The following is a 14,088-nucleotide window of genomic DNA, read 5'->3' on the forward strand; positions in this document are numbered from 1 at the left end:
AATATGTTTACCTATTGAAGGAATTAAACATATTTAATCAAATACTGTGATTAAGTAATTTTACGTCATGCCAGACGTTAGAGAAAATTAGGATTTTTTTCACTGTTTTGTGTTGCCTTTCCATCAGCAATTACTGAATATTCATTTACTTCCGATACAAGCTTCACACCAGTTGTATATTAAACTAGGCAACAGCACAATAAGTTTAAAGTTAGCTCTGCATGAACATTAAAATACAGTTTACGTGCCTCAATAATAATAGTAAAATACTGTAAACACATGTAGATTATATTAACAGGGCCCATTCGACTGGTGTAAATAGAACATTAGATGGAAATTAATACACAGGTTTCCGTTTTACTAATGCTAAAAATGAAGAGAGAAGAAAAAAGGCTTTAAGTTCTCACGCAGGCGCTGTGGGTCGACGTGATGACGTCGGGGACCCGGAAGGAAGTGTGCAGCTGTGTTGTCGCAGCAGTAGATCTGCTGATATTTATCCAGAACCAGCAGAAAGAGGCAGAAGATCCTCCCGGCAGGCTGTAGCACTTTACCCACAGCTGCTGTTTGTTTGTTTATTTGTTATTGTTGTTGTTTCCCAGCGTCGCCATCATGAACGTGACGCTCGCAGTGAAGCAGTACATCTCCAAGATGATCGAGAACAGCGGGCCTGGGATGAAGGTGCTGCTCATGGACAAGGAGACGGTGAGATACCGGGGAGGGCGGTTCTGGTACTGATACTATTGTTGATAATACTACTGGTACTACTACTGGTGCTGTAACTGGCATTTCTACTATTACTATTACTGGTATGTGTATTACTGTTAATGCTACTTAGACTACCACTGGCACTGCGGGGTACTGGTACTACTGGTTCTGTTACTAGCATTGCTGGTACTAATTCTGGTGTTGGTACTATAATATTTCTGGTGTTGTGCTATTGTTGTTACTGGTTCTAATTCTGGTGCTGTTACTATAATAATACTCGTGCTGTACTATTATTGTCACTGGTATTACAGGGTTTCTGCAGGGCATTAAAAAGCATTGCGAAAATTAAGGCCTTAAATGGCATTAAAAATCATTACATTTGATTCTCAGTGGTATTAAAAATTCTTTCTGCCGTTTTCAAGAAAAATATTTGATAATACAAATATAATAATTGCAGACTGCGATTCATCAGATATGTGCATCTCCATAAACACGTTGAAGCATTGCGATAATTGTTGCGGCCGGTCGGGTATATTGCCAAAAAACTGCATGTTTGGAAAGGGGAGGAGAGCTGGGAAATGGGGAAATGCAAATTCCAGCAAAAATGGCTAGAAAACGTGGAATTCAGAGAATGACTGCAGCTCGTGGGTGATCTGGGGTGGTTTCTGGAGTCAGAAATAGTGAAATGTAGGGACGGTTTTCATATAAAAATCATCTTTTACAAAAAAAACAAACCCGTGTAATTTGTTGTGTTCACGGTCACGGCATTAAAATTTTTACAGTATAGCATTAAAATGGCATTGAAAAGCATTAAATTTGACTGGCTGATTTCTGCAGAAACCCTGTATTATTTGTGGTGCTGTGCGGTTGTTACTGGTATTATTCCTGGTGCTGATACATTTACTGCTGCTGTTACTTGTCACATTTTTGAGCTGTCACTCTGGTGCAGTTAAACTAAACCTGCATATGTGTGTGTTCAGACCAGTATAGTGAGTGTGGTGTACACACAGTCGGAGATCCTGCAGAAGGAGGTTTACCTGTTTGAACGGATCGACTCCCAGAGCAGAGACAGCATGAAGCACCTGAAGGCCATTTGTTTCCTCAGACCCACGAAGGTACAGAACCGTCTGACTATCTGGCTGAGTGATACCATTTATAAAGATGATAATCACAAGATCTAAACGTGCCGGATTATAGTATAGTGAATAATATGTGCCTGTAGTCCCTCGGCAGGTAACAAAACCAAATGACAATATACAGATACAAATACACAAGTAGAAAAAGACAGTATACATTATGTAATTTAACTTAATTAAAAGTGATCACAGATTTATTGTTGCTTTAAGAAATTAACACCATGTTTGTATGTTTCCCACAGGAGAACGTAGAACACTTGATCCAGGAGCTGAGGAGGCCAAAGTACAGCGTCTACTTCATCTGTAAGTTGCCTCAGTAACACTGAATACAAATGAGGATATCATTATCTCTGATGTCCATCAGAATGAGCTTCCAGAAATCCAAACACAGAGAGGACAGTTCAGAACCTGCCAGAGAAAGCTTTAGTGATAGTTGGGTACCGTTGTGGTTCTATCAGACTCCACTGAGGAAACCTCTCAGTCCTTAACGGAGTTTGGTTTGTGCAGGTTAAACCTTCAGAAATACCTTTTTAAAAATCAGCTAAGCTAATCTAGTTAAGTATGTCTGATGTTTATGAGATAAAACCACAGCAGCTTTTTGTTCTGGGTTGTTTAACGCTGAATAGTTGTCTCACTGCTCCGTGTGTGTTTCAGACTTCAGTAACGTGATCAGTAAGAGTGAGATCAAAGCTCTGGCTGAAGCTGATGAACAGGAAGTGGTGGCTGAAGTCCAGGTGAGTCTCAGGATCCAGCTGCAGCTCACAGACTGCTTCTTCTTCTGCTGCATTAATTAAAGCTGCTGCTGAATTGTCACGCTGCAGCTGATGTCCTTGTTTACACTGTTGAAAGCTTTTTGATGGACAGGGCAAGAAAATGATGAAAAGCTTTGAGTTCTTACACACATTTGGAACCAACTCCTTCAACTCTCAGTTCTCTTAAACTAAGATTAAAGACCTTTCTGTTAGTCTCTGGCGCTCATTAAACCAAATCTGAGGCAACTGAATATGTTAAACTGCACTGTAACTTACTTTCTCTCTTATCTTACTTGTTTATTCTGTAATTAACTCCTTTCATTCAGTTGAAAAGTCATTTTATACCGCTTATGTTTTGTTTACACTTTGTCTTGATGCTTTTTATGTTTCATGTGACGTATGTTGAATTGCTGTGTTGTTGAAATGTGCTGTGCAAATAAACTTGCCTTACTGAGCGTATCTGTGCAATTTTGCAGGAATTTTATGGAGACTTCATTGCTGTGAACCCTCATCTGTTCTCCCTCAATCTGCAGGGAGTCGCCAGGGTAAGAAGCATGAAAGCTCTCTGGTTTCTGCTGCCTCCTCAAACACGTGACTGAGATCAGATTTCATTCGTCAGGGCAGGTCTTTTGTCAGAGCAGATACAGTGAGGTCCATAAGATATTTAGACTGTGAGAACATTGTTATGAAGTGAAACTCGCTCTACGGGAGTTTCTGGTGGATGTACCTTTGTTTTAATTGGAGGAGAAATTTGGTTGGGGATCTTGGTCTGATGTGATGTTCAGTGCAGATTATTTAGTAACTTGTGGGGTTTACAGATTCAGTCTGAAACCTCCTGAACTGTTAGTTGAATATTTATTATTTTCCTTCTGTACAGCACCGCAGTCGATTTGAAATGAAACAGTCAAACAATGACTGAAGCGTAGCTCTTCGCTTTATGAGACCAAAAAAGAGCTCTGAGGTCATCAATGAAAATTAACCAATGAAAATCAGACATTGCTTTTGAACCGTGGTTTAACAGAATTATTTTAAAAAATAAACTCATGAAACAGGCCTGGACAAAAATGATGGTACCCCTAGAAAAGACTGAAAATAATGTGACCACAGGGACATGTTCAATCAAGGTGTGTCCTCTAATTGAATTTTTATTTATTACTACTTTTGTCAGATTGAAATAATTTCTGTGACCATTGTGGGTTTTTCTTTCATTAACTGAGGGGTACCAACAATTTTGTCCACGTGTATGTATTAACTTTTAGATGTATATTTTAGTGTTGTATTATTGCTGTTTATTTTTTCATTGTATATTTTACTGCTGTTTCTGTTTTAAGTTACTGTATTGTTTTTAAGTTTTTCTCTTGTTTTACTGTAAAACACTTTGGTCACCCTTTGTGCTGTTGTAAATTGCTATATAAATTAAATTTGTAGACTTTCCGCTTCAACTAAAATATTGCACTGACTGTTCAGGAATGACTTTTTTTACTCAGGCGCAAAAATTGCCCATTTTTCTTCAATTACAGCTTGATTGCTTCATTTGTAATCTGCTGTGGGGGTGTAAAGATGGTAAATTATGAATATTTGTCTGACCTTATGACCGTATTTGTTGCCTCACACATAAATCTAGAAACTACAGAAGCTTTATGTTCCTGCTAACGTTTACAGAACTGGTTTCAGTTATTCTCTAGAAGGCCTTCAGAAACTCTACAGCTTCATTATGTGATGGGTTTCTGACTGTGTTCTGTGTTCTCTGGTGTTGTTCTGGTCCTGTGTGTTCTCAGTGAGATGGTGTGATTAAATGGACTTTATACTGATGGTGTGTCTTTGTGTTTCAGGGCCGGAGCTGGGAACCCTCCATGTTGTCTCGCTGCACTCAGGGTCTGACCTCCGTCCTCCTCGCTCTGAAGAAATGTCCGATGATCCGCTACCAGCTGTCCTCGGACATGTCCAAACGCCTAGCCGAGAGCGTCAAGGTATCCATGGCAACAGCAACGCTTCTATCAAACACGACCTCACTGTTTACTCAAGTGATGTACTGAATCCTCTGAACTAAAAATCCCACCTAACATTGCAAACATTCCAACATTTGTCAATGAGAAACTCTAAAAACAGCCAGAATTCAGATGGTCCTTGAACTTCTTAGCTGTATTGTTCCATTCCTTTGGGATATTTGATCAAAAGCACTTTATTGTTTGTGGCTCATTAAAAAAAATAATTGTCGCATAAACCATTTGCTGAAACTAGATGCTGTTAAAACAAAACAAATCTGCTTTCTTGGTGACTCAGCTACATAATAAAAATTCAAGGGTTTTTCAGCTGAACTGCAGTTTGTGTTTACAAAGAACAGAGAGGAGACACGTACGTAAACAAATTAAATATGGAGGCAGTATTTGCAACACGTGTGTGTCCTTGGAAAAATTTTGTACGGAAGATAAGATAAAACTTTATTATTGATGTTGATTCCAGGATTTTTCATTTTTGTGTAAAATATATTACCACAGAAATTAAACTTTAATCTCATCTTTGCTAGATTTATGGCATTGTAAATTTGGTAAAGTGCACAAAAGATATTTCTGAGTTCTCTCTACTTTAACCGTAGCCAAAAAAAGCCCAGAAACTGTTTGGAAACTATAGTTTCAATGTACTTGAATATTTCTAGTGGCGGTGATTCCATTACAGTTCAGAGGTAAATGTTGTAGTTTCTCCTGCACTACAGGTACAAGATGCATGAAATTACTGAAGTATTTTCTTTAAACATGTTAAAAAATGTGTCAGTGCAGCAAGAAAAGCAGGAGTTTCATGAGTTTGCAGATGTCCGACTCAGATTTTTATTATTAGTTTAGCAGTTGATTATTTTCCTGTTAAAAATTGAGATTATAAATTGCTGAACAGAAATACAGAGAAAGGTTTTTTGTTTGTTTGTTTGTTTAGAGAGACCAAAGTGACGTCTGGTTGCAGTAAACCAACTGCCCAAAATGCAAAGAGGTTTCATTGAAGACAATGAAAAACAATTCTTATCTTAGAAGCTCAAAAAAGAAAAAAAAAATGTAATTTTTGTTAGAATTTTTTTTTTATATCCATGAATTAACAGTTGCTGTAGTTCTGATGTATACTGTTACATTTCATGTTTAGCCCTGATCCCTTATGTATGATTTTTAGTGTTAATACTTGAAGCACATGCAGCTGATGAACTTTGACCAGACTGCTGTATGAGAACTTTTACTTTAACTCTGTCTGTCTGTTTTCAGCAAATCATCACCAAGGAATACGAGCTGTTTGACTTCCGGAAGACTGAAGTTCCTCCTCTGCTGCTGATCCTGGACCGGAGCGACGACGCCATCACGCCGCTGCTCAACCAGGTGACCAATCACAGTGTTGCGCTCTGTGACATCATCAGGTCGTAACAACAAACAGGCTGTGTGCTTCAGTTTTATTCAGTTTCTTAGTTCAGGTGATGAATGTAAGTTTCTCATAATCGTGAGATCTTTTACAAAATGTTTTTCAGAAGTACTATGGGTTTTTTTTGGAAATGTTTTTAATTATGAGATTTTTGACTAAAATGATATTTATATTACAAAATAGAGATCTTTTTGTAATTACCATATCTTTCAATATTTATTACAGAATATTAGAAAGTATTTTTCAGAATTTGAGATCGTTTCTTGTCACAAGATTTTAAAATTTGTTTAATTCAATAATTATTTGTTTTAATTATGAGATAATTTCTCCTAATTTAGACAATTTTATTAAATTGCAAGATTTTTTTATATTACAAAATACTTATCATTGAGATCTTTTTTGTAGTTAAGGCATCTTTTAATGTACTTAAAAATACATTTAATAAATTAGGACAGCTTTAATTTTAATTCTAAAGTATTTTTCTGAAATTATGACAACTTTTAGCATAATTATGAAATATTTTTCAGTATTATTAGATCTTTTCTTGTAATTATAACTTTTCTCCTGTAATAATGAGGTTTTTAATGTAATTGTAAGATCTTTTACAAAATCAGTTTGAGATTTATTCCTTGTAATTATGAGAAAAAAAGACATAGTTATGAGTTAAGGAGTGCAGTGTTTTATTTAGTGTTTTAAATGCAGGTTAGGTGTGTTGCATAATTTTATTTAATTATCTGTCTTTTCATAAAATTTGCATAAATGTACACATTTGTTGAGCTTTTCCTGAGAAAAACAATTAGTTTTAGAATGTAACTCTGATGTAAATCTCCTCTTGACATGTTTCCTTCATACCTGTATTCTCTGTTAAAGCTCCAGAGGATGAAGCAGCTCAGTGTTTTTGTGTTTGTGTGTTGCAGTGGACGTACCAGGCGATGGTCCACGAGCTGCTCGGTCTGAACAACAACAGGATCGACTTATCCAGAGTCCCGGGGATCAGCAAAGACCTGAGAGAAGTGGTTCTGTCTGCGGAGAACGACGAGTTCTATGCCAACGTGAGTCTGAAGACACTGAAAAACATTTTTACACTTTCACTTCGAATCACATCTTAGCGAGCTTAAACTGTCTTCTTCTGTTTTTTAAGTGATTAGTTCAGATCTGCATTTTGTTGTGTTTAAAGTCTGAACTCCAACGGACAGAAAAAGTGTTTTCACAACGTCACACTCAGGTTCATTTTTTCTCTCAGTTTAATTAAAATCATACCTCATTCATTCCTTATGGGTTGCCTGGAGGTGGACAGGTCTGTGAACAACAAAAATAAGTCAATGATTCTGTGGTTAATGATTATAAAAAACGATGGAGCAGCAGCTGTTCAGTCCCTTAGAGGACTGATGGTGCCTGACAAATCTTATGATACTTTTTCCTTTTTGTGTATTTTTATTAATCTTATCTTCAGTTAAGTAAGTTATTAATTGAAAACACACACAATAAATTAATTTACATGCATTAAATCTAAAATATACAACATGTTATAATAACGGTTTATGGAAAACACAGTAAAAATCTGCTAATTGAGTTCCTTGTGTGGTGGCACCTGAAACAGCAGGAATGAAAAAATGCAAAGTAAACACAGTTTGTGAAGAAAATAAAAGAATAATTCAACCTGTCAAACATTTTTTCTGAATCAGTTTAACAATATATTATTATTTGAAATTGTATTTTTCCACCAGCACACTTTGACTAAAATCAAATAGCAGAAACAGACTCTTATCCAACCCAGACTGGAGGTGGAACATTTATTATTCTGTCTCTTTCTGTGTTCCTACGTTAGAACCTTTACCTGAACTTTGGGGAGATCGGCACCAACATAAAGAACCTGATGGAGGATTTCCAGAAGAAAAGACCGAAAGGACAACAGAAGCTCGAGTCCATCACAGACATGAAGGTCAGAGTTGGATGTGATGTCCAGTGGTTTAAAGACCCTCAGCAGTTGTTCCAGATGTTTGACAAACAAATCAGTTCAGTTTTAAAAACCGGATTCTTTCAGTTGAGGCTGTGGACCGAAGTAAAGCCCTATCTCTCCCACAACAACTTTGAGATAGTTATACATGCTTTTATCACATCTAGGCTAGACTACTGCAACTCTGTATATCGGCTTTGATCAGGCGTCTCTTCGATGGTTCCAGCTGGTACAAAATGCTGCTGCCCGATTTCTAACAGGGACAAAAAAACGGGAACACATCCCTCCAGTTTTAGCCTCACTCCTCTGGCTTCCTGTCTATTTTAGAATTGTTTTAAAGATTTTATTGCTTGTTTTTAAGGTGTTAGATAGATTTGCACCTTGTTATTTATCTGAATTTTTATATGTCCAGTTTTATCGCTGAGGTCTGCCAATCAGATGGTTCTTAAAGTTCCCAGATCAAGACTCAGAAACTGAGGTGACTTAGCCTTTTCTGTGGAATCGCTTACCTGTTAAAATTAGAACTAGAATTAGGTCTCTTGATAATTTCAAATGCCTGCTGAAGGCACATATGTACTCTCTGGCTTTTAATTGTAGTTGATTGCTGACACCTTGATATATGCCACCGTTTATCTTCCTCTCTATATTCCTTACAGATTATATCTTGTTTTCTATTTTTGATCTGTAAAGCACTTTGGTCAACCTTGGTTGTGTTTTTTTGTAAATGTGCTATATAGATAAAGTGGACTTGGCTGGACTTGTGTGTGCTGTCGTCCCTGCAGGCATTTGTAGATAACTACCCCCAGTTCAAGAAGATGTCGGGCACCGTGTCCAAACATGTGACGGTGGTGGGGGAACTGTCCCGGCTGGTGTCGGAGCGGCAGCTGATGGAAGTGTCGGAGGTGGAGCAGGAGCTGGCCTGTCAGAACGACCACTCCAACGCTCAGCAGGTAATTCACTGTCCAGGTGATTTATCCACCTCAGCTCCACATCTAAACCATTCCCTACCAATGGAGGAATGTGTTAGAAATGAAAAAGAATATGATCATACAGACAGTACATTAGTTTTGTGCTTGTTTGTTTGTTTATAGAGCTGCAACAAGCTTTAATGGAGCCTGAACAAGCTGTGATGAACTGTGAAGAACTTTAAAATAGTTCTAACAGGCTTTAAAGAAGCTGTAATGAGTTTTTAAACAGCTGCAGCAAATGTAACAAGCTTTAAAAGAGCAGCAATGAACATTAAAGAAGCTGTAGTTGCTATAATGAGCTGTGAAGAGATGTAATAGGCTGAACAGGAGCTGTAAGAAACCTTAAAAGAGTTCTAAATATCTTTAAGGTAACTGTAAAAGTTGTACTAAGCTGTATCAACCTTGAAGGAGTCGTAGAAATCTATAGTGAGCTTTAAAGAAGCTGCAAAGGATTCATAAAAGTTTTAAAACAGATGTAAAAAGCTGCAACAAGTTCTGAAGAAGCCATAAAGAGCTCTAAAGGAGCTTTAAAGAAGCTGTAAAGAGCTGTAACAAACTGTAAAGGAGAAAATTTTGAAGAGGCTCTAACGAGGTTACTGAGTTCTAAAGAGCTTTAATTGAGCTGTAGTAGATGGAACAAATGTTAGAGAAGCTTTAAGTGTAACGACCTTTAAAAGAGCTGCAACTAGATGTAACAGGTTAAATCTTGTTACATCTTTAAAGGAGCTTTAAATGATCTGTAAGGAGGCGTAATGAGCTCTAGAGAAGCAGCATTGAGCTTTGAAGAAGCTGTGATAAGCTAAGGAACCATAATGAGCTTTAAAGGAGATGCACAGGTGCCATAACAACCTTTAAAAGAGTTCTACAGAAGATGTAAAGAGTTTTAGGTGAGCTTTAAATGACATCTAGTAGCTATAGCGAGCTTTAAGAGAGTTCTAACGCTGAACGTTACAAGACTGTAAAAGCTGCATTGAGCTTTAAAATGGTTGTAATATGCTTTAGAACAGCTGCATATAGGTAGAACAAGCTTAAAAGGAGCTGTCAAGAGCTGTGAGGAGCCATAACAAGCTCTTTAGAGTAACTCTAAAGAGTATTAAAATTCTTTAAATGAGCTGTAATAACTTTAACAAGCTTTAAGTGAGTTCTAATAAGCTGTAGTAACCTAAAGTAGCTGTAAAAAGCAGTAATGAGGTTAAAATAATCTGTACAGAGCTGTAACAAACTCTGAAGGAGCTGTGGCGAGTCTCAAAGAAGCTCTAATGGGGTTTTCTGTGTTTTCTTTCAGAGCGTCCGTCGGCTGCTGCAGAATCCTCGTCTGTCGGAGCTGGACGCCGTCCGTCTCGTCATGCTCTACGCTTTAAGATACGAACGTCACAGCAGCAGCATCCTCCCCTCTGATGGACGAGCTGAGCAGGAGAGGAGTGTCCGAACGCCACCGCAGGGTAACCACGACGCCGCAGTAGTCGGCTGTGATTCAGAATATTTTCAATACCGTCACATTCAGGTTGTAGAAGTTTGCACAAACATGTAGTTCTTCATTTTGCCTCTGGAGGGCAGTAAAGTTCATAACCTGCTTCTCTCAGATGGTTCAGTCTGTGGTGGAGTACGGAGGGAAGAGAGTCAGAGGAAGTGACCTCATCACGCCTACGGACGCCGTCGCCATCACCAAACAGTTCTTCAAAGGACTCAAGGTATACACACACGCACACACACACACACACACACACACACACACACACACACACACACACACACACACACACACACACACACACACACACACACACACACACACACACACACACACACACACACACACACACACACAGTACAACCAGCAGTGATTTCAGTTTCTCCAAAGTTGCCAAAAGTAAATTTCACAATTAAAATGTGATTTGTGCAATAGTTTATCATCTCTGCTTTACATTGATTATTTTTAAAACATGAGCCTTTGTGAGCATGGAACGGACAGTAAAGTTTTTATCTGCTATTAGCATGTCTTAAAAATGTGTCATATCTGTTCTGGTGGCTGTATATTGATTTATTAAAGCTGATCAAATATGTATAAATTAGCATATGTAAAGAGCTGACTGGTTAAGACTCTACTTCATGTGTTCTGCTGCAACACCTGTGACTCACCTGTGGACTCTGAAACAACTATGTGATACGAGAAAACACCAAAAACACGTGTTCTATCAGTGAACGCTAAAATAGCTGCATGTAACAGCACGATGTTGTGTTTCTGATGTGTGTGTTCAGGGGGTGGAGAACGTTTACACTCAGCATCAGCCGCTGCTTCATGACACTCTGGATCAGCTGATCAAAGGTCGCCTCAGAGACGGTCAGTTCCCCTACCTGGGAGCCAGCAGCCTCAGAGACAGGTAACACACCTGAGTTACAGGTAACACATTCTAGACGGAGGTAACACACCAAAGAGACACACTTGAGAGACAAGTAACACACCTGAGAGACTGGCAACACACATCTAAGGGGCGCAACACATCCTAGAGACAGGTTACACACAGACAGGTAACCCACATCTGAGAGACAGGTAACATTTGTGTGAGCCAGGTAACAGGTAAATGAGAATCGCTCCCCTAAACTTCCTCAGCTCTGTTGCAGATTCCTTTTTTCCCCTACATACGTATTTTATACAAGGAGAGAGATAACCCACATCTGAGCGATAGGCAGAACGCATTTAATACAGGTAACACATTTTAGAAACAGGTACCGTCATCACACACCTTAGAGACTTGTAACGCACACCCAAGAAAAAGGTAACACACAACCCAGTCAAGTAGCCCACCTTAACAGGTACCTGAGAGAGAAGTACCGTAATTTCCGGACTATTGAGCGCACAATATAAGCCGCAGCCACTAAATTTAAAAAGAAAAAACATTTTGTACATACATAGGCCGCACTTATCTGTAAGCCGCAGGTGTCCACGTTGTAACATGAGATATTTACACAGAAAGATTTTTTTAACTTTTAATCAAATAAATGCTTTTTTCCGAACTGTGCCTGTAACACGGCAGTGAAACGCACTGAGCCAGTTCATGCTGCCGACTCCAACGTCTCACCATTCATTGATGCCAAGCTAACATGCAGCAGCTCTGTTTCCTTCTTCGACAGGCAGATCCATTGCCTTTAACTTAAAAGCTGCATCATATGCATTTCTTCGTGTGTTTTCCATGATGAGGTGTGTGCATGAAGCGCAAAATGACTGATCTGAAGAATTTAGTGTGAGTGTGTTTGATTTAATTCGAAAACTTTCATTGGTCCACTGTGACCTGTTCGGTAATTTCATTGGTCTGATGTGACGAGGCTAAATGTATTGATGGCATGAAGCTCGCCCTTAAAAATCTATAAATGAGCTGCATCGTTGTATAAGCCGCAGAGTTCAAAGCGTGAGAAAAAAGTAGCGGCTTATAGTCCGGAAATTACGGTAATACATTTGAGACAGGTGATCTGCAGACGAAGGTCACACGATGAAAATGTGTTTCAGGCCTCAGGACATCCTGGTGTTTGTTATCGGTGGAGCCACGTACGAAGAAGCTCTGACTGTTTACAACCTGAACAGAACCACACCTGGAGTCCGAATCGTGCTGGGAGGAAGTAGCATCCACAACACAAAGAGGTAACGCATGCACACGCACACGCACACGCACACACACACACACACACACACACACACACACACACACACACACACACACACACACACACACACAGGTGAATGCTTGTGAAACCTGTCCAGGTGTCTTTACTTCTCTCTTTGTCTCTCCGTTAGTTTCCTGGAGGAAGTGATGTTGACGACGGGTCACAGCACCGGCGGCGACAGAGCGCACGGAAGCGGTCGCCATGGCAACAGGCGTTGAACCCACACACCAGCTCTCCTCCTTTTTTCCTTTTCCTCTTCACCTGTCGTCGGACAAACAGCATCATTCCCTCCGTCTGTGTTTGTGTCTTTGAAGAAACAACGTGACGTTTCTGTGAATCACCTGGACTCTGAGGAGCTTCCGTTTCCAAACACGAGGTGGTCAGAATAATAAAAACAACCTGAACAATGCCACTGGCGTCCGAAAAGACGATTTTGTGTAAATCCATTGTATTGGACTCTCTTTTATGTTGCTAAGGTTGTAAGAGTGCGCTACACTCACAGCCCAGTCACATTTTGGATTCAGCAGATCAGAATAAAATCACATTTTTGTAATTATTTAGTAAAATAAACCACACAGTGTGAGCAGAGATGGAAGTGTGAGTCAACACATGGCACAAAATTCATAACAGTCACAGTGTCTGCAGCTTTAAAGGCTAACCCTGCTAGCATGCTGTAGCTAATAGACAATAACTGGTAACACTGATGAAATGTTGCACTTGAAGTTATGAAAATTTTTTATTCCGTGATGTGTTGATGTTTCGTACAGTTGCAGCCTGAGAAACCAGAAATTTTCTCAAACTGTATCTGGACCAAACGTGTTCCCACTGGAATAAAATGCAACACAGTTTCACTTCTTTCAATATTTCAGCTCTGAAAAAAGCTGCTTCAGGTGTTTGCAGCTCAGTTAACCTGCTGTCAAGTCTGATTCTTGTTTCCATATTTAGTTTGAAACAGCAGAAACACTTTCTGGATCTGTGAATGGAGTGGAATGTCCCTTTAAATTCTCTGTGTGACTGAATATGAATAAAAGAGAACTACGACTCGCTGCATTTTGTTTTCCATCAAATACGCCAACGGTGAAATTATGGCGTCTGAACATCAGTCATTAAAATCAACCAGCTTTGTGTTTATGAAATTCTACTTTCAGATGCTACAGACTCTAGTCTGTTCTGATTCTTTTTAATATAACATAAATGAAAACATGTCCTGGGTTATAACTGTATTTTCCTCTCAGCTTACATCTAATGGTATGTATAAATGTCTCACAAAATAAAATCAATTTTTGCAGAAGAGCATAAATAAAAACAGTGAACTGCGTTTGTAACTGTGCAAACATTAGACAACCTTTAAAATATCAGCTGGTTGTGGAGTCTGGCTCAGTCCAGTTCTGTTTGCAGGTTTTTGAGGTATAAGAACTGCTGCCTCACCAGTTTAGCAAGAAAACAGTGTGGACTGTTGGACTGTTTGTCTTCATCTGGTGTCCTCAACACGCGTCAACTGATTTCTCTGAATG

At 39.0% G+C, this 14,088-nt stretch overlaps 1 protein-coding gene across 1 annotated transcript; it reads left to right on the forward strand.

Annotated features, from left to right (window-relative positions):
• Positions 1-440: 440 nt before the first annotated feature.
• On the forward strand, positions 441-13,615 carry vps45 (vacuolar protein sorting 45 homolog). The gene is given in 16 exon segments (XM_023279509.3): positions 441-702; positions 1,686-1,820; positions 2,084-2,144; positions 2,496-2,575; positions 3,070-3,138; positions 4,426-4,563; positions 5,839-5,949; positions 6,907-7,041; positions 7,818-7,931; positions 8,729-8,896; positions 10,200-10,306; positions 10,308-10,356; positions 10,498-10,605; positions 11,174-11,295; positions 12,420-12,551; positions 12,705-13,615. Coding segments are annotated over 16 exon segments (1,710 nt in total). The 5' UTR covers positions 441-609; the 3' UTR covers positions 12,793-13,615.
• Positions 13,616-14,088: the final 473 nt, after the last annotated feature.

Source organism: Amphiprion ocellaris, chromosome 15 (assembly GCF_022539595.1).
Source record: "Amphiprion ocellaris isolate individual 3 ecotype Okinawa chromosome 15, ASM2253959v1, whole genome shotgun sequence".
NCBI lineage: Eukaryota > Metazoa > Chordata > Actinopteri > Pomacentridae > Amphiprion > Amphiprion ocellaris.